This window comes from Salmo salar, chromosome ssa16 (assembly GCF_905237065.1).
Source record: "Salmo salar chromosome ssa16, Ssal_v3.1, whole genome shotgun sequence".
Lineage (NCBI taxonomy): Eukaryota > Metazoa > Chordata > Actinopteri > Salmoniformes > Salmonidae > Salmo > Salmo salar.
The window spans coordinates 9,342,479-9,363,458 of NC_059457.1; the positions used below are offsets into that span (position 1 = coordinate 9,342,479).

At 45.7% G+C, this 20,980-nt stretch overlaps 1 protein-coding gene across 3 annotated transcripts in view; it reads right to left on the reverse strand.

Moving 5' to 3' along the window:
• cttnbp2 (cortactin binding protein 2) overlaps nucleotides 1-20,980 on the reverse strand; it is a 72,369-nt gene that overhangs the window by 1,268 nt on the left and 50,121 nt on the right. The window contains exons 6-22 of one of the 3 annotated variants that reach the window (XR_001321272.2): nucleotides 20,320-20,419; nucleotides 17,956-18,106; nucleotides 16,800-17,030; nucleotides 13,411-13,528; nucleotides 11,444-11,743; nucleotides 7,020-7,115; nucleotides 6,094-6,173; nucleotides 5,613-5,799; nucleotides 4,953-5,120; nucleotides 4,541-4,722; nucleotides 4,142-4,326; nucleotides 3,751-3,956; nucleotides 1,469-1,651; nucleotides 1,333-1,384; nucleotides 1,126-1,197; nucleotides 453-564; nucleotides 118-269 (exon numbers count right to left, since the gene is read on the reverse strand). Coding sequence is in view for 1 of the 3 variants with exons in the window: in XM_014147842.2 (XP_014003317.2) it covers nucleotides 168-269; nucleotides 453-564; nucleotides 1,333-1,384; nucleotides 1,469-1,651; nucleotides 3,751-3,956; nucleotides 4,142-4,326; nucleotides 4,541-4,722; nucleotides 4,953-5,120; nucleotides 5,613-5,799; nucleotides 6,094-6,173; nucleotides 7,020-7,115; nucleotides 11,444-11,743; nucleotides 13,411-13,528; nucleotides 16,800-17,030; nucleotides 17,956-18,106; nucleotides 20,320-20,419 (2,453 nt within the window). In the remaining 2 variants the exon portion in view is untranslated. Of the gene's footprint in view, nucleotides 1-117; nucleotides 270-452; nucleotides 565-1,125; nucleotides 1,198-1,332; nucleotides 1,385-1,468; nucleotides 1,652-3,750; nucleotides 3,957-4,141; nucleotides 4,327-4,540; nucleotides 4,723-4,952; nucleotides 5,121-5,612; nucleotides 5,800-6,093; nucleotides 6,174-7,019; nucleotides 7,116-11,443; nucleotides 11,744-13,410; nucleotides 13,529-16,799; nucleotides 17,031-17,955; nucleotides 18,107-20,319; nucleotides 20,420-20,980 lie in introns of those variants that run through there. The other 2 variants (XR_006759662.1, XM_014147842.2) reach the window with 2 other exon arrangements.

The following is a 20,980-nucleotide window of genomic DNA, read 5'->3' on the forward strand; positions in this document are numbered from 1 at the left end:
TAAAGGGGGAGACAGACAGATGGTTGGGAAACACTTGCTCATCTCGCTACTGGAGGACCACCAGACAGTTCACAGTTTTGTTCTAGCCCTGCACGTGATGAGCTGAACTGAATAGGTGTGTTAGTGCTAGGCCTTTAATTTCAGCCTTTAAGCGCGGTTTGACTCACCGTCTGTGGTCGAGCGGTTGCTTCATGGTCGGTCTTCCGGCGGGGCGATTGTCCACTTGGAGAGCCAGAGAAGACAATGAAGTCCTCTTTGGACCGAGCAATCTGCAACGCAGAAAAATACAGCCGGCGGAAAAGGTCAATCTCGTGTGTGCGAGAGTGTGAGAGTGTGAGTGAGTGAGTGAGTGAGTGAGTGAGTGAGTGAGTGAGTGAGTGAGTGAGTGAGTGAGTGAGTGAGTGAGTGACTGAGTGAGTGAGTGAGCGAAAGTGAGAGAGAGAGAACGTTACCTTGCTGATGTCTGGCTCTGACTTGCTGGAGCACATGGTCTGCAGCTCCCTGATCAGATCAGTCTCATCGTCACAGCAGAGAGACAGACTCACAGGGTCCCCATCTACAACACTGCCATCACACACACAGTACAACATCAGTATAATCCCACACAGTACAATCACGTACAGTACAGTTCAATCCCACACACAGTACAACATCAGTACAATCCCACACACAGTACAATCCCACACACAGTACAACATCAGTACAACCCCACACACAGTACAACATCAGTACAATCCCACACACAGTACAATCCCACACACAGTACAACATCAGTACAATCCCACACACAGTACAATCCCACACACAGTACAACATCAGTACAATCCCACACACAGTTCAATCCCACACACAGTACAATCCCACACACAGTACAACATCAGTACAATCCCACACACAGTACAATCCCACACACAGTACAACATCAGTACAATCCCACACACAGTACAATCCCACACACAGTACAACATCAGTACAACCCCACACACAGTACAATCCCACACACAATACAGTACAAACAAACACACAGTACAAACAAACACACAGTACAATCCCACACACAGTACAGTACAAACAAACACACAGTACAGTACAAACAAACACACAGTACAGTACAACAGTACGCACTTAGATAAAACCACACACTGACCCCTGCTGGATGCTCTCAGCAATACTCTATTCTATCACGTTGCCTAGAGGCTAGAACACAGCATAACACATCGTCTAAATAACAAACTGGAGCCGGCGTCACGTTGACACATTTCACTGCAAAACATCAATAAATGGACACTTCCCAAAAGTGTCAAATAAACGGCTCAGGTTAACGTCACTCACCTTGGAGCGTTGCCGTTGGTGATAAAGTGGACATCAGTGTTGGACAATGACCCTGCGGGCAACAGAAGGACAACATGAATATCCATTATGGCTATTCTAACTGCAATCGCAGGGGAAGACACCGCTTCATCCTTACCTTCTCTGAGAGAACCTCCACAGGTCCAGTTGGAGGTGGGGCTCCCCTTCTTTCGTGGGCTGGTATTAGCTCGTCTCCACATGCCGCTGTCCCGCCCCTTCCTGCCACCACTTCCTTTACAGGAGCCAATGGCTGAGAGAGGGAAGGTCCCGCCTTGGAACTCCAACAGGTGCCTGTCAATCTCTGATGAGGGAAAGACATTAACCTGTTAGGGCTAGGGGGCAGTATTTGCACGGCTGGATAATTTTTTTTTACCCGATTTAATCTGGTTACTAATCCTACCCAGTAACTAGAATATGCATATACTTATTATATATGGATAGAAAACACTCTAAAGTTTCTAAAACTGTTTGAATGGTGTCTGTGAGTATAACAGAACTCATTTGGCAGGCAAAACCCTGAGACATTTTCTGACAGGAAGTGGATACCTGATGTGTTGTATTACCTTTAAACCTATGCCATTGAAAAACACAGGGGCTGAGGAATATTTTGGCACTTCCTATTGCTTCCACTAGATGTCACCAGCCTTTACAAAGTGTTTTGAGTCTTCTGGAGGGAGATCTGACCGAACAAGAGCCATGGAACGATGATGTCCCATTAGACACCTGGCGCGCGAGTTCATGTTGGGTACCCTCGTTCCAATACGTTATAAAAGAGTATGCATTCGTCCACCTTGAATATTATTCATGTTCTGGTTAAAAAAGGCCCTAATGATTTATGCTATACAACGTTTGACATGTTTGAACGAACGTAAATATATTTTTTCCCCTCGTTCATGAAGTGAAGTCCGGCGGGCTTAGATCATGTGCTAACAAGACGGAGATTTTTGGACATAAATGATGAGCTTTTTTGAACAAAACTACATTTGTTATGGATCTGTGATACCTGGAAGTGACATCTGATGAAGAGAATCAAAGGTAATGGATTATTTACATAGTATTTTCGATTTTAGATCTCCCCAACATGACAACTAGTCTGTATCGCAACGCGTATTTTTCTGGGCGCAGTGCTCAGATTATTGCAAAGTGTGATTTCCCAGTAAGGTTATTTTTAAATCTGGCAAGTTGATTGCGTTCAAGAGATGTAAATCTATAATTCTTTAAATGACAATATAATATTTTACCAATGTTTTCTAATTTTAATTATTTAATTTGTGGTGCTGACTTGACTGCCGGTTATTGGAGGGAAACGATTTCCTCAACATCAATGCCATAGTAAAACGCTGTTTTTGGATATAAATATGAACTTTATAGAACTAAAAATGCATGCATTGTCTAACATAATGTCCTAGCAGTGTCATCTGATGGAGATTGTAAAAGGTTAGTGCATCATTTTAGCTGGTTTTATGGTTTTGGTGACCCTGTCTTTGAATTGACAAAACATTACACACAACTCTTGTAAATGTACTGTCCTAACATACTCTAAATTTATGCTTTCGCCGTAAAACCTTTTTGAAATCGTAAAACGTGGTTAGATTAAGGAGATGTTTATCTTTCAAAGGGTGTAAAATAGTTGTATGTTTGAAAAATTTGAATTTTGACATTTATTTGGATTCAAATTTGCCGCTCTTGAAATGCACCTGCTGTTGATGGAGTGCACCACGGGTGGCACGCTAGCGTCCCACCTAGCCCATAGAGGTTAACATTTAGTAGCATTACACTATTGTCTTTATCTACCTCCCGCCCAACCAGGCAAACACGTAGCCAACCAGTCTATCATCCATCCAAAAAAGATAAGACAAATACACATACAATCCTGATTCACATTAAAAAAGGGACAAACCGATCCAAGCAAGTCGAGCTGTACTGAGCTGGCCCGGTAACACATCCACCATAGTTGCTGGACCCGTGCTGGAAATGACCATGTGAAAAGAACATACGCGAACCAGCGCAGTTCAGTTCGGGTCGGCCCTATAATGTCCATTTTTGCCTGGCTACCCATCCACGTCGCTGGGGCCAACTGACGTTTCCTCTTCTTCCTCCCTCCCTGACGATTTCTAGAATGTGAACACATTCTGACCTTTCTGATTGGTCCCAGACACCGATGGATTGGGCCAGAGCCGGCCTACATGCTGACGTTATCAACTTCGAGACACTGATTGGTTAGATTTGTTGGAAACAATCCAATCGCTGATGAATTTGTTTTGTACAACGGCCCTCATTTTGAAGACACACAAACGACTTCCAGGAAGGCAGTTTCCGACAGAACGCATGTAGCGATCCATAGTGCAGCGGAATGAAATTCAGGGTGAGTTGTCAGGCAATAGTGAGGTGTGTACCCACCGTGACGTGGCAGTGGGCATCCCTGCAGGACGGCCTTGTTTAACAGGATGCTGAGGGCAGCCTTGACCACCGCCTGCTGGCCCGAGCTCAGGCGCAGGTTGCTAGGCGACACCCGCTGCCCGGAGGAGCGCTTAACCGTCACCCGGGAGACGATGGACTCCTCCACGCGAGGGACCACCACCATGTTCCACAGCCGGACCAGCCACCTGGAGGAACACACAGGTAACGAAATACAGAAACAACACAGAATATTGCTGCTCCCTTATCACCTTAGTTTGCTTCAGAAACACACACAGTCATACATAGTCTAACTTAAATTAAGCTTGAAACATAAGTTTGCACACAGACACCCCCCACACACACACACACACACACACACACAGGTGCATACTTGACGATGGCCTGTGTGTTGTTTGGCACCACGGGGCAGGAGAGGAATAGCTGGGGTCCTAGCAGGGCCTCGTGGGTCCCCAGGCGAGACAGACAGGCATTCAGCTGCTGCCACACACAGCTCACCCAGCACACCGTCCTCTCCAGCAGGCCCTCGGGAGCCTGACCACTGCCACCACCCTGCGTCTGGAGAGAGAGAGATTTAAGGGAAATCCCAGCTTTCCAGAGCATCACTAGATTTCCAATCTTATCCGAGAAAGCCAAGATGGCCGGCTCCCACTTGCGCGAGTAAGATGAATGATCTAAGGTTAGTTTTGTGATTTCTGCCCGAGCGGATCGAGGGACGGATACAATGATTCTAGGTCTGTTCCTAAGGGAGCAGTGTGTTCCTGTGACTGACCTTGTGGAGCAGCTTCCTGCGGAGGTGCCTTCCCAGAAGGCCGTGCAGCGGCTCCGAGTCCCAGCGCAGCGTTACCCAGCGGAAGTGCTGTTGGAGGCGGAGCTCTGAGCCCTTGAGGCGGGACTTGGACAGCGTGCCAATCAGAAAGCCTCCCTCCTGAAAGTGGTGCGGGCCCATCTGGCCTGTTGGGTGGGTGGATGATGATAATGATGGGGGGGGGTGTAGTTAGACACCTGTTCATTCTGTCATCTATTCATTCCTTCATTAATTCTTTCACTCCCTCGCAGTTCATCCTCTCATTCAATTGCTCACTCGGTCACACGCTCGCTGGCTCACTCGCTCCCCCCCCCCACACACGTACTCTCATTCATTTATTCATTCAGTCGGCAAGTCTATGTCCAGTAGGCCTCACCGTGGAGTAGGTAGGCCGTGCCACGGTTCTCCAGGCCTTCACACAGGTCTCCCAGCAGCTCAGTCAGAGAGAGGGCCTTCTCTAGTCCCTCCAACACCACCACCACACACCGCCCCACCCTACTACTACCGCTACTCAGAGACACACCACCTACTGGGACCAGGAACCCTGCAGGGAGACGAGGGACAAATTGATTTTTGAATTTCATTGAACCTTTATTTTTGACAGGGAGTCACGTTGAAAACCAAGGTCTCTTTTTCAAATGTGCCCTGTAAATACAAAAAATACACACATCAAATACAGTGAGAGGGGGAGAGAAATAAAAAAAAGAGGCAAAAAGCACAAGCTGTAGATTCTATAAACATACAATCCAAGCTCCCTGAACAGAAACAAGGCAAGTATATCTATATTGCTATATTATAAACTGGGCGGTTAGAGCCTTGAATGCTGATTGGCTGACAGCAGTGGTATATCCGACCGTATACCACGGGTATGAAAAAACATTTATTTTTACTGCTCTAATTACGCTGGTTGCGTCCGGCCTAAGAACAGCTCTTAGCTGCGGTATATTGGCCATATACCACACCCCCTCAGGCATTATTGCTTAAATAACACATAGAACAATCCAATAAGGGTGGAATGTGATTTCTATGCATTTACCACAAGTTATGAAGGTGTCCAACAGCTGTTGTTTAGTCAGACTCCTGTCTACCTCCACCCTGATGATGTCACAGGCCACACCCAACACTTCCTGCTTGGTCTTGATGCAGCGGGAGATCTGATTGGCTAGGTACTCCTGACAGCTCCCCTCCAGCCCGTGGAAGATAATGTTACGGTACTGTTCCACCTGAAGAGGGATGAGTGGAAGAGAATATAACAAAGTGACACACGAAGCTCCAAGCGGTTTCAGACACACTTACGGTAGGCAGAAATGGGGGACACAGGAACTCAGTCACCACATTCTCATGCTAAAGGAGATGTGGCCAGTAGAGGGCATACTAACATGCATAAAAATACTAGACCCAAAATCCAAGTGACCTATTTTGGGAATCCATATAATGATATGAATGTTCTTCTTCTCCTTTTTGTGTGTGTGTGTGTGTGTGTGTGTGTGTGTGTGTGTGTGTGTGTGTGTGTGTACCAGGCGGACGTAGTTCTGCAGCAGCTGAAGGGGGATAAGAGATTCCAGGGCCAGCTCATCCAGACATGACTCTGACAGACCTGTCAAGAAACGCAAAACCCACATGGAAATGAGCAATCATAACACACACACACACACACACACACACACACACACACACGCATAGATATATGCAGGAAGACAGACACACATACACACACTTGAATATCCTCCTGAGAGTTTAACTGTGCTTTGAGCTTCAGATACAGTGTTTCAGTGTCAAAACTAGAGGAATCTTCCCTGCGCTGTCAAAACACACTGTTCTAAGCAGACTGAAAATGAGCCTGCCAATAGAGCTGACAGCGTCACGAAAAAACGATGTGCGCGCTTCAAAGGGGCAGAAGGCTGGATGGCCAGATGGTTAGGAATAATGACTAGAATCTGCCATGTGGGGAATCGTAGGTGGCTCGTTTCAGCTAGTTCTATCTTGTTCTTTATAACAGGTCTTGTTTTGAGGTGTTTTGACTGACGTCATGTCTATGCTAATACGGCAAAACATTTGCTAGCTAGCTAACCAACAACTGTAATGATGTATTTGAGACAACAAGTGCTCATTGTGCAAATGTATTGATGGAGACGAAATATAGTCAACACTAAGCCAACCCTGTCTGTTTCGCCCCATAGTTGCACATGCGTCGGTTTTGTTGCTAAACAACCAACCCATCTACATAAACACAGCAGAAAGCGAAAAAGCTAGCTAAAGGTTCCCTGGCAACGTGTCAATACACTGGCAGTGGGTGGACAGGGGCTCGATAGAGACACACACACACACACACACACACACACACACACACACACACACACACGGCAGAGGAGAAAAGAGAAGAGAGGAAAAAAGAAAAGAAGAGAGCTATATTCCAAGATGATCCGGGTTGCCAGATTGGTACCTTTGAGTCTGATGGTGATGTGCTGGCTCGGTGGTTTCCTGACCAGGTCCCATGGAGACAGAGACAGCTCCTGACCTGGCAACCACACAGTGTCACCTACAACAACAAGACAAGTGACATGTTAACAACAGCGCCACACACTGTATTGAAGACACACACAATACATGCTATACTAAAAACGCACAGACATTTGCATACCAGCAACAAACGCAGCATACAAACGTAACCTAAAAAACGACACACTGTAGCCATGTCTAGACAACTTTACATCAACGTCACATTTATACAGTTGATAATACGGTAAAGGTTCTGTAAGCACACACACGGTGTTGCACCCACCCACGCACACACTCCCTCAGAGGTGAAAAGAAAGACGAACCCAAAACCCATTGAGGGCGCTGATCTTCACACAGAAATCAGACATTTTCCCCGAATACGTCAAATTCTCCCCCTCCCGGTCTCCTTCCTCCTCTATCTTTCCATACCTCATCCATAATGCATCCCCAGTCTCCACTGTTCTCTTTCTCGCTTTCATCCCTCCCTTGACCGCGGATTCCCTTGCGCTCTCGTCCTTGAGTTTTTGGAAAAGCGTTTGCGTCGGCATAATTCCCACTAACGGTTTCACCTTGACGTGTTAAACAGAGGACAGACCCATTCGCCTTTCCTTTGTCTGAGCTCAGCCAGACAGACTGGATTATCTTTCCCCTGGCTAGGCTAGACTTCACTAAGTCGGTTCAGACTATGTACTAAGCCAATCATTCGTTAGTCTCTTGTGACAGACTTAACATTAACATGTTAAAAATGTAATAGGCGATTTTGGTTCTCGGTGCCGAGATTAGTCATTCATAGTAGACAGGACACACGTTAGGGAGTTTGTCCTAACAATGGGACCGGGAAATTACCTCCTTGGAGTGTGTGTGTGTGTTGTGTGTGTGTGTGTGTTCATTCTGGGCAGGCTCTGTGTGAATGCGGTGTGGTGTGATCGGGCCAAGCTCAATTAGGCTCATGTCCCAGCCCTCTCCAGCTTGGCCCGATCACAACTTTGGACAGGACCCAGGGATGCGTGCCATCCAGCAGAGCTGCAATGTGTGGTGGATGTGCGATACAGAAACAAAAGAGAGAGGGCGAGCGAGCGAGTGGGCGTGCATGCTTGCGTGTGTCTGTGTGAGTGTAACCTTTGCTAAACCAGCTGCAAAGCCAGGTGCCTGGAATGAGCCCTGATGTCAATAATCATCTAGGAAGGAGTCAATTCATTCCCAAACGATTCATCCAACAGTCACTGAAATTCAGCTTTTAAGCTGCGAATGTGAATAGAACATAACTAAACCCTACTGACAGTTACTCATAAGGGGACTCATCCTGACAAAAACGTCTGTTACGTTTTATTTTACGGCCTGCTCTTCATTTGCCATTTACTCCTAAATGTCCAAGTAAAATAGTGAAGATATAATTATGTGGAAATTGAGAGATATAAAGGGCCGGTGATTCACCTGCAACTAATCAAATGCTCATCCAGAGGCGGGGCTCCTAGTGGCCGGGGACTTTAATGCAGGGAACCTAACATCCATTTGACCTCATTTCTACCAGCATGTTACATGTGCAACCAGAGGAGAAAAAATACATTTAAAAAAACTCTACACCACCTTTACTCAACACAGAGAGACGCGTACAAAGCTCTCCCTCGCACTCCATTTGGCAATTCTGACTATAAATCTAACCTCCTGATTGCTGCTTAAAAGCAAAAACTAAAGCAGAAAGTACCAGTTACTCGCTCAATACGGAAGTGGTCAGATGACGCAGATGCTAAGCTATAGGACTGTTTTGCTGCACAGACTGGAATATGTTACTGGATTCTTCTGATGGCATTGAGGAGTACACCACATCAGTCACTGGCTTCATCAATAAGTGCATCGATGATGTCATCCCCACAGTGACTGTACATACATACCCCAACCAGAAGCCATGGATTACAGGCAACATCCACACTGAGCTAAAGGGTAGAGCTGCCTCTTTCAAGGAGCGGGACTCTAACCCGGACGCTTATAAGAAATCCTGCTATGCCCTCTGACGAACCATCAAACAGGCAAAGCGTCAAGATAGGACTAAGATTGAATCCTACAGCACAGCCGTGAGCTGCCCAGTGACACCAGCCTACCAGACGTGCTAAATTACTTCTGTGCGTGCTTCGAGGCAAGCAACACTGAAGCATACATGAGAGCACCAGCTGTTCCGGACGACTGTAATCACGCTCTCTGTAGCCGATGTGAGTAAGACCTTTAAACAGGTCAACATTCACAAGGCCGCAGGGCCAGACGAATTACCAGGACGTGTACTCCGAGCATGCGCTGACCAACTGGCAAGTGTCTTCACTGACATTTTCAACCTGTCCCTGACCGAGTCTGTAATACCAACATGTTTCTAGCAGACCACCATAGTCCCTGTGCCCAAGAACACCAAGGTAACCTGCCTAAATGACTACTGACCCGTAGCACTCACGTCTACAGCCATAAAGTGTTTTGAAAAGCTGGTCATGGCTCACATCAACACCATTATCCCAGAAACCCTAGACCCACTCCAATTTGCATATCGCCCCAACAGATCCACAGATGACACAATCTCTATTGCAGTCCACACTGCCCTTTCCCACCTGGACAAAAGGAACATCTATGTGAGAATGCTATTCATTGACTACAGCACAGCGTTCAACACCATAGTGCCCTCAAAGCTCATCACCAAGCTAAGGACCCTGGGACTAAATACCTCACTCTGCAACTGGATCCTGGACTTTGACGGGCCGCCCGCAGGTGGTAAGGGTAGGTAACAACACCTCGGTCATGCTGATCCTCAACACGAGGGCCCCTCAGGGGTGTGTGCTCAGTCCCCTCCAGTACTTCCTGTTCATCCATGACAGCATGGCCAAACACGACTCCAACACCATCATTAAGTTTGCCGACAACAAGTGGTACGCCTGATCACCGACAACGATGAGACAGCCTATAGGGAGGAGGTCAGAGACTTGGCAGTGTGGTGCCAGGATAACAACCTCTCCCTCAATGTGATCAAGACAAAGGAGTTGACCATGGACTACGGGAAAAGAAGGGCAGAGCATGCCCCCATTCTCATCGACGGGGCTGTAGTGGAGCAGGTGTCCATATCACCAACGAACTGTCATGGTCCAAACACACCAAGACAGTTGTGAATAGGGCACGACAAAACCTATTCCCCCTCAGGAGACTGAAAAGATTTGTCATAGGTCCTCAAAAGGTTCTACAGCTGCTCCATCGAGAGCACCCTGACTGGTTGCATCAACCCCTGGTATGGCAACTGCTCGGCCACTAGAGGGTAGCGCGTATAGCCCAGTAAATCACTGTGGCCAAGCTTCCTGCCATCCAGGACCTCTATACCTGGCAATGTCAGAGGAAGGCACTAAAAATTGCCAAAGACTCCTGCCACCCTAGTCATAGACTGTTCTCTCTGCTAACGCACAGCAAGCGGTACCCAAGTGCCAAGTCTAGGTCCAAAAGGCTTCTTAACAGCTTCTACCCCAAGCCATAAGACTCCTGAACAGCTAACCTAAACAGACCCCCCCCTCCATTTTTACACTGCTACTACTCTCTGTTATCTATGCATAGTCACTTCAACTCTACTTTCATGTACATATTACCTCAATTACCTCGACTAACCGGTGCCCCCACACTGACTCTGTACCGGTACCCCCTGTATATAGCCTTGTTACTGTCATTTTATTGTTGCTCTTTAATTGTGTCATTTTTCCATTTTTCTTTTTATTTATTTATTGTTTACTTCAGTTAATTTAGTAAATACTTGAACACTTGTTTTTTGTCTTTAAACTGCATTGTTGGTTAAGTAAGCATTTCACTGTAAGGTCTACACCAGCTGTATTTGGCGCAGGTGACAAATAAAATTTGATTTGAAAACCATTTGTCTAAGAACCATACTTTCCATAGAGATTCCAATGGAATGAACTCATACTGTAGTAGCGATTCATTGTTGAGAATAAGAGAGATTCATATTCATATAAGCGATTCAGTTCAGCAGGGAGTCGTTGGTCTCCTCTTGGGTGCCATCCAGGGAAATTCAAACTTGAACCCGGGGCGGTCGGGAGGCGTTCAGAGGCAGCAGCTGTTGCATTGTCGCACAAAATAGGCCGCAACACCTCTGCAAACGTGGCTCAGGTTGGGAGATGTGGCTTTAAAAAAAGACAGACAAGGCCCTGCTCGCTGCCTGCAACAGCAACCAGGTGCATGCTCTCTGTTTGGGATATCCTTTAGAGACAGCGGGCTAGGCTACACTTCGGTAAACATACCACTAGCTAAGGCAATGTCAAGGTGTTAAAGTCATAACGGTATTTATTATAAGCTAACTAGTAAATCAATTCAACAACAACCATTGCAGCTCCTTACCTATGAGGATGGAGGACATGCTAGCGGGGGTCAGTCCCAGGTGTGTGTGTTGGTGTGTGTCATTTCTGGTGGGCTGGTTTGTGTGTTGGTGAGTGTGTGTGTTGGTGTCGCCACAGAGCAGCTGGAGGTGAGAGGTCAAGGCTTGGCCCAGGGCGTAGTTCAGCTCGGCCCAACGCGTAGCCCGGTGAATACACACACCCCCCAGCACGCTCACACACACCCCATCCTTCAACACCTCCACTGGACACATGGGCTCTCCTGAGCCACTGGACTGGACACACACTAACACCCTGTAGGAGTCTGAGGGAGGGAGGGAGGGAGGGAGGGAGGGAGGGAGGGAGGGAGGGAGGGAGGGAGGGAGAGAGTGGGGCATAAAAGAACAATAAAAAAGAGAGAGGGGGAGGCAGAGAGAGATAATTCGTTTTACACTGAACAGAAATATTAAAATGCAACATGTAAAGTGTTGGTCCCATGTTTCATGAGCTGAAACCAAGGATCGCAGAAATGTTCCACACGCACAAATTTGTTTACATCCCTGTTAGTGAGCAGTTCTCCTTTGCCATGATAATCCATCCACCTGACAGGTGTGGCATATCAAGAAGCGGATTAAACAGCATGATCATTACACAGGTGCACCTTGTACTGGGGACAATAAAAGGCCAATATAAAATTGCAGTAGTGTCACAACACAATGCAACAGATATCTAAGTTGAGGGAGCTTGCAATTGGCATGCTGACTGCAGGAACGTCCACTAGAGCTGTTGCCAGTGAATTGAATGTTCATTTCTCTCCATAAGCCGCCTCCAACGTAGTTTTAGAGAATTTGGCAGTAGTGGGCATTGGGTCGAGAAGCAGTGCGGCTTGGATGGGTTGTGTTTCGGAGGACGCACGGCTCTCTACCTTCGCCTCTCCCGAGTCCGTACAGGAGTTGTAGAGATGAGACGATTGGATACCACGAAATTGGGGACAAAAAGGGGTAAAAAAAAAAACTGTCAGAAACCGTCTCAGGGAACCTCATTTGAGTGCTCGCCGTCCTCACCTGCAGTTCGGCAGTCATAATCGACTTCAGTGGGCAAATGCTCACCGTCGATGGCCACTGGCATGCTGAAGAAGTGTGCTCTTCACGGATGAATAATGGTTTCAACTGCACTGGGCAGATGGCAGCCGTGTGGGCGAGCGGTTTTCAGTTCTCAGCGTGGTGGACAGTGCCCCATTGTGACGGTGGGGTTATGGGACGGGCAGGCATAATTTACGGACAATTGAATTGCATTTTATCAATGTCAATTTGAATGCACAGAGATACCCGGACGAGATCCTGAGGCCCATTGTCGTGCCATTCATCCGCCGTCATCACCTCATGTTTCAGCATGATGATGCACGGCCCCATGTTGCAAGGATCTGTACACTATTCCTGGAAGCTGAAAATGTCACAGTTCTTCCATAGCCTGCATACTCACCAGACATGTCACCCATTGAGCATTTTTGGGAGGCTCTGGATCGACGTGTACGACAGTGTGTTACAGTTTCCGCCAATATCCAGCAACTTCGCACAGCCATTGGAGAGGAGTGGGACAACATTCCACAGGCCACAAACAACAGCCTGATCAACTCCATGAGAAGGAGATATGCCACATTGCAAGAGGCGGTGGAGGTGGAGGTGGTCACACCAAATACTGTCTGGTTTTCTGATCAAAGCCCCTACCTTTTATTTAAGGTATCTGTGACCAACAGATGCATATCTGTATTCCCAGGCATGTGAAATCCAATGATTCGGGGCTAACGTTGCGTTTATATTTTTGTTCAGTGCAGTATTATTACAATGAATTGATCGCGTGTAATGGAAGCCAAATACATGTTACCATAAGACTGAAAATGGGGATGGAGAACTCAGTCAGAAGAGCCACAGTTGAATCAGGTGCTAGGATGGAACAGAAAACAAGTGCACACACCCTGGTGCTGGTACTCACATAGGTTCTCTAGTAAGTCTTTACAGTCATCGGTGGCAACATCATGGATGGTGCGGTTCCACTTGTCCCTCCTCTCTATGTCCTGGTCACTGTGGCTACACAACACCTCCAGGCAGTCCTGACAACACACACAAAACATATACATACATACACAGTTGAAGTCGGAAGTTTACATACACCATAGCCAAATATATTTAAACTCAGTTTTTCACAATTCCTGACATTTAATCCTAGTAAAAATTCCCTGTCTTAGGTCAGTTAGGATCACCACTTTATTTTAAGAATGTGAAATGTCAGAATAATAGTAGAGAGAATGATTTATTTCAGGTTTTATTTCTTTCATCACATTCCCAGTGCGTCAGAAGTTTACATACACTAAATTAGTATTTGGTAGCATTGCCTTTAAATTGTTTAACTTGGGTCAAACGTTTCAGGTAGCCTTCCACAAGCTTCCCACAATAAGTTGGGTGAATTTTGGCCCATTCCTCCTGACAGAGCTGGTGTAATTAAGTCAGGTTTGTAGGCCTCCTTGCTCGCACACACTTTTTCAGTTCTGCCCACAATTTTTCTATGGGATTGAGGTCAGGGCTTTGTGATGGCCACTCCAATACCTTGACTTTGTTGTCCTTAAGCCATTTTGCCACAATTTTGGAAGTGTGCTTGGGGTCATTGTCCATTTGGAAGACCCATTTGTGACCAAGCTTTAACTTCCTGACTGATGTCTTGAGATGTTGCTTCAATATATCCACATAATTTTCCTCCCTCATGATGCCATCTATTTTGTGAAGTGCACCAGTCTCTCCTGCAGCAAAGCACCCCCACAACATGATGCTGCCACCCCCCAAACTTCACGGTTGCAATTTTTAAAATGTATATTTATTTTACCGTTATTTTAACAGGTAAGTTGACTGAGAACACTTTCTCATTTACAGCAACGACCTGGGGAATAGTTCCAGGGGAGAGGAAGGGGATGAAAGAGCCAATTGTAAGCTGGGGATGATTCCGTGACCGTGATGGTATGAGGGACAGCTTGGGAATTTAGCCAGGACACTGGGGTTAACACCCCTACTTTTACGATAATTGCCATGGGATCTTTAATGACCTCAGAGAGTCAGGACACCCGTTTAACATTCCATCCGAAAGACAGCACCCTACACAACACTCTTCCTATAGCTGGCCAACCAGCCAAACTGAGCAGTGAGGGGAGAAGGGCCTTGGTCAGGGAGGTGACCAAGAACCCGACAGAGCTCAAGAGCTCCTCTGTGGAGATGGGAGAACCTTTCAGAAGGACAACCATCTCTGCAGCACTCCACCAATCAGGCCTTTATGGTAGTGGCCAGACGGAAGCCACTCCTCAGTAAAAAAGCACACGACAGCCCGCTTGATTTGCCAAAAAGGCACTTAAAGGATTCTCAGACCATGAGAAACAAGATTCTCTGGTCTGATGAAACCAAGATTGAACTATTTCGCTTGAATGCCAAGCATCATGTCTGAAGGAAACCTGGCACCATCCCTGCTGTGAAACATGGTGGTGGCAGCATTATGCCGTGGGGATGTTTTTCAGCGGCAGGGACTGGGAGACTAGTCAGGATCGAGGCAAAGATGGATGGAGCAAAGTACAGAGAGATCCTTAATGAAAACCTGCTCCAGAGCCCTCAAGACCACAGACTGGGGCGAAGGTTCACCTTCCAGCAGGACAATGACCCTAAGCACACAGCCAAGACAACGCATGAGAGGCTTCGGGACAAGTCTCTGAATGTCCTTGAGTGGCCCAGCCAGAGCACAGACTTGAACCCAATCAAACATCTCTGGAGAGACCTGAAAAGACGCTCCCCATCCAACCCGGCAGAGCTTGAGAAGATCTGCACAGAAGAATGGGAGAAACTCCCCAAATACAGGTGTGCCAAGCTTGTAGCGTCATAACCAAGAAGACTCGATGCTGTAATCGCTGCCAAAGGTGCTTCAACAAAGTACTGAGTCGGAATACTTATGTAAATGTAATTTCATTTATTATAATTTTTTATATAAATTAGCAAACATTTCTAAAAAACAGTTTTTGCTTTGTCATTATGGGGTATTGTGTGTAGATTGAGTGGGGACATTTTAATACATTTTAGAATAAGGCTGTAACGTAACAAAATGTGGAAAAAGTCAAGCGGTCTGAATACTTTCCGAAGACACCGTATGTGTCTGTGTGAAGCTACATGCATACCACGCCCACCTCAGGATTCCTCTCTATCCAGCATTTAAATCCCTGTTTTTGTACGGTGTAAATTAACTTGCCACAATTGTTGCTGGATTGATTCACATTTCAATAGAGAACCAATGCATATTCCAATTCTTGCTTGTACAAAGATCATTTTCCAATTGATTTTACAAATCGCGCCAACGTCTGTTATGACTGCTCAAACATGTCGGTCCCCTTCAAAATGTCAAATATGGATTTTGATCTACATAGTTTACAACACCGACCCTTGGATGGGGATTAAAGGAGAAAGCGTTCTTTGCACAGGTGAGTGTTCCTTTTTTTTGTACAGTTTAAAAGAAGTTCCCGGTTTTATTCAGTTGAAATGTTCAAAGTAACTCACTACAATGGAAGCCGCCCTTGAAAAGCAACGGCCTAATCTCATAAACGGGGCTTTTGATCTTGGACACACAATGTAAACCATTTGTGCATTGGTCAATTCTAGAGAACCGTGTTTAGATTATAAAACGGGGGGTATCATTTTCTTAAACGTAGTCTCCAACTAATGTTGAATATGCAAGAGGATTTTACAAAAACAATCATGAAATCCATGGTGAAAATTACAGGAGTTTAGGAGGGGGATTGTGAGGGGGCGGTACCTTTGAAAGACGCTGGTTTGAAAGAGGGTCATTTCATGCAAGTGTATTTGTAAATGAGTTATTTTCAAACATTGTTATTCTATCAATATAATTTAAAAAACACATAGGCCGTATATGGTTGGAAAATGTTAGCATGGGTCGTTTAAAATCATATTTTTTTTTCATATTTGACAAAGTTGAAAACAGTATTTCCCACACAAACTGGTGGATTACATTGACTTTTTGTCCGTCACTATACAATTGTTCACGTGCTATAATTTAGTCAATATTTGACAGGGATTTTTTTATTTTTTTATTCAGAAAGTGTTAAGTATCTCACTTCATAATGCAGCAGTTACATTTAGCAGAACTGTATGTGTGTGTATGTGTGTGTGTGTGTGTGTGGGGGGGGGGGGGGTTCTGCACAGCTACTATATGTGTAAGCATGTGCATTTTTGTTTGTCTCCAATTAACAAACTGAAAAATATGGTCAACGTGTCTATGTGCATACATACAGTAGGTCTACATTGCTGTGGGCTTACAGTACATGAGTCATGTCCCAGTACCTTGAAGCCCCTGGCAGCAGCGATGTGAGCAGCGGTCCAGCCCTCACAGTTTGCCTGGTTCAGCAAGGTGCTGGATAGGATCGGGACCATGGCGGGACCAGGGCTATGGTCAGAGCTATGGTTGTGGTCAGGGTCATGGTGCGTGGGGTCAGGGGGAGGGTGGCAGAGGAGAAGCCGCAGAGTGTCCACATGTCCCGAGCTAACCGCTGCGTGGAGAGCCGTGCAGCTGTCCTGTGGATCACACACACACACACACACACACACACACACACACACAGAGAGACATAAGCCACCTGCATACCCTCCAAGCTGTTCCAATTTAAAATGCACACAGCATTGGAAATACTTTCTGTGAAATATAGGTTAATATGACTTCTGCAAATGTGATGTTGACCAAAATAAAAATAGCTCAGCGGAGCTGCATTTGTATGCAGTTGCCCTAGGGACAACGTGGTGGCACAGAGGGGCGTCACCAAGACATTTAGACATAGCTGTCTAAATACATAACTAAGCAAAACACATTCATGAATAATTGGCAACATCAATACTGTGAGTAATTAGTCATATCCTATATGGTTGCTTTAGAGATACAGGAAATCTATAAGTGAAACACTAATCGGCAGGTAGAGCGTTGGGCCAGTAACCGAAAGGTTGCTGGATCGAATCCCCGAGCTGACAAGGTAAAATAATCTGTCGTTCCGCCCCTGAACAAGGCAGTTAACCCACTGTTCCTAGGACGTCATTGTAAATAAGAAAGTGTTCTTAACTGACTTGCCTAGTTAAATAAAGGTTCAATTTAAAAATATATATTTTTTAAATGATCACAGACTAAAAGGCTCGGATCTCTTGCTTTCTGCTCCTACGCCATGTTGTGAAGCTCCATGTGTTGTGATGCAACGTGAAAAGTGAATTCCCTTGGTGTTCTGAAACATGTGTGTTCTAGGGACTGACTGCACGCCACGACTCGCCTTTCAGACATTAAAACCCAATTAGCTTTCTGTGATCTTGATTGACTGGGGGAAAAAATGGCAAATGATTTCAGTCCTGAGTGTGACAATAAGGGCCAGTTGAGGACCATCTGGAAATAGGAGAAATGTAGGACAGGGGAGGACAATGAGGCACGGTTGAGGACATCTGGCGCCAGTTGGGGACTTACGGTGGTGGATCGTGAGCGGTCTGCCCCGGCGTTGAGCAGGGCTCTGGTACAGTCCAGCCTGCCAGCTCCGCTGGCCACGAACAGAGGGGTCTGTCCACCCACAGCCCCACGATCCACATCAGCCCCACCAGACACCAGGGCCTCTACACACCTGGACATGGGACAGACACACGAGAAGAGGTCAGGTTACACACACAGGGGCGGTTTCGTGGTTTTTGAAGCATCCTCAGGTCAGCACCAAGCGCACATCGTTCATTTAATTAGGCTTCACAAAGATGGACTGGTTAGTCCTTATTTTAGTCTGGGACTCCCTAGTCTAGAACACACATTTAAGTTGAATTAGTCTTGATTTATATTAAACTCTGTCCGGGAAACAGTCCCATAGAGGTAGTGAAACTCTGTGAAACTTAAAAGTTATGTAAACATTTCTACGCTGTCAAACGGTCACCCTTTTTCTGTATTGCAGACATAGATCAGTGTGTGTGCGTGTTCGTGTGTGCGTGTTCGTGTGTGCGTGTTCGTATTAGCCCTGGCCAGTTGGTGAATGTGCAGTGTTGTAATATCTGATCACAGTAGTATTAATAGTGGGGATAGCTGATCGGCACGCTGACAGTCACTCACACAGAGTGGCGTTCCACTGTCTCAAAACGTTTACTGTAGCACTGGTAACATGCATTCCAGTGGGGGCTGGTAGGAGGAGTTATAGGAGGACGGGCTCATTGTAATGGATGAAATGGAATAAATGGAATAAATGGAACGGAGTCAAAGGTGGCTTCCATATGTTTGATGCCGTTCCATTTATTCCCATCCAGCCATTCAAATTATCCCGTCCTCCTATACAGCCTCCAACCAGCCACCACTGTTCATTCCTAGGTCAGGGCTAAGGGCTACTTCACTCAGGATGCCGCTACACTCAACAGAGGATTGTATAGGGCAGGGCTGGATGTGTGCCCAGCGCAGTATGGCTCACATAAAGGACAGGGCATCCCCAGCTGCTCCTGTCTCGCGTCACTCTGCAGGTGTCCACAGGGGGGCGCCAGAGAAGTAGACAATTACAACTGCCCATAGACCAGGGGTGGGAAACCCCTAATTAAAACCTGTTAAAGGATTGGACCCTTTTTTTTTCTTCAATTTTCACCTAAAATGACATACCCAACTAACTGTCTGTAGCTCAGGACCTGAAGCAAAGACATGCATATTCTTGATACCATCTGAAAGGAAACACTTTGAAGTTTGTGGAAATGTGAAATGAATGTAGGAGAATATAACACATTAGATCTAGTAAAAGATAATACAAATAATTGTTTTTTTTGTTTTTTTACCATCATCTTTGAAATGCAAGAGAAAGGCCATAACGTATTATTATAGCCCAGGCAAAATTTTGATTTTGGCCACTAGATGGCAGCAATGAACCATTGCATATCTGTTCAAAATGTTGTATCAAGACTGCCCAAATGTGCCTAATTGGTTTATTAATACATTTTCAAGTTCATAATTGTGAACTCTCCTCAAACAATAGCATGCTATTCTTTCACTGTAATAGCTACTGTAAATTGGACAGTGCAGTTAGATTAACAAGAACGTAAGCTTTCTGCCCATAGATATGTCTATGTCCTGGGATTTTTTGTTTTGTTACGTACAACCTCATGCTAATCACATTAGCGCAAACATCCCGCGGGGGGGGGAACAGCGATCCCGTAGAGGTTTTAAAGGCACATTTCAAAATTGTTCAACTTCATATTCATCTCCAGCAGCATCCCAACATATGTAAAAATTGCGCGTTATGTTTAGCGGTAAGGAAGATAAGTGTTTCGAATGACATCGGTGTGCATCGTGTAATTATAACCAATTATGTGTAGGGTTTGTCTACTAATTGGTTGATGTCATCTTCCTCTATCTTTTTTTTTTTTTACAACAAAACATAGAAACGCACCATTTTTCACACATGTTTCCGTTGGGGTGGTGCTGGAGATGATGAATATGAAGTTGAAACGTACATTTCCCTTCATGGATTCGGGGCAGGTAAGCTGATCCTAGATCTGTGCCGTAAAGGCAACTTTTACTCTGAGCCGTCAAGTCCATCCAAACACGGAAGACACTATATTTGAGAGGATACTATATTTAACATGTACAGTAACACGATGACATGTGACAACGCTTAGCGCAGGATTTGACAGTTTGCTGTGTGTGATACATATGAGACACAATATCTTGTCAGTTTGTATGCGTGCCAAATACTGAGCCAACAGTTACTGGCAGTGGCTCTATATGGAAGCAGATATTGAGGGGGTGCAGTATATAGCAGTGACTGTTTTTAGAGACAGGTTGATGTAAGAATAGGGGTTGTGTGCGTTGTGCACCAACCTGTGGTGTCCGAACGCAGCGGCAAAGTGTAAAGGCGTAAATCCGTTTTCATCAGAAACATCAGCAGACACCCCTGAAGTCAGCAGCAGCTTAACACAGTCTGAGAGAGAGTGGGAGAGAGAAATAACCATTGATTTCTCAGTTCTCTGTCCTTTCCTTTAAATGAAATGGGTTTTACTTGTTCCTCTGTACATTAGCACTGTTTACGGATCAACAACCATTGAATGACAGAACACTATCAAACGGGAAATCTTGGCTGCAATAGGTATTGTGTGTGTGTGTGTGTGTGTGTGTGTCTGTGTGTCTATTGCCTAAGAGTGGAACAGCAGGGGCTTTTTCTCTGACACACTTGAGTGAGCAGGCATCGCTGTCCCTCGAGGCCTCAATTCCCATGTCTATTTACAGTAATTCTGTGCTTCATATCAATTATAATAACTGTATTGACTAAAATGAATCAATGGATTTGAATATCTTCAGGTGTGTATCATATGGTTTGCACTGACTCTATGCACTGACTCTATGCACTGACTCTATGCACACTCACTAGACTACCCATACCCTCACACATACTACAATGACACACACACACACGACATACGCTTACACACACACACACACACACACACACACACGCTTTGTGTTTATTACCTATCCTGATTGC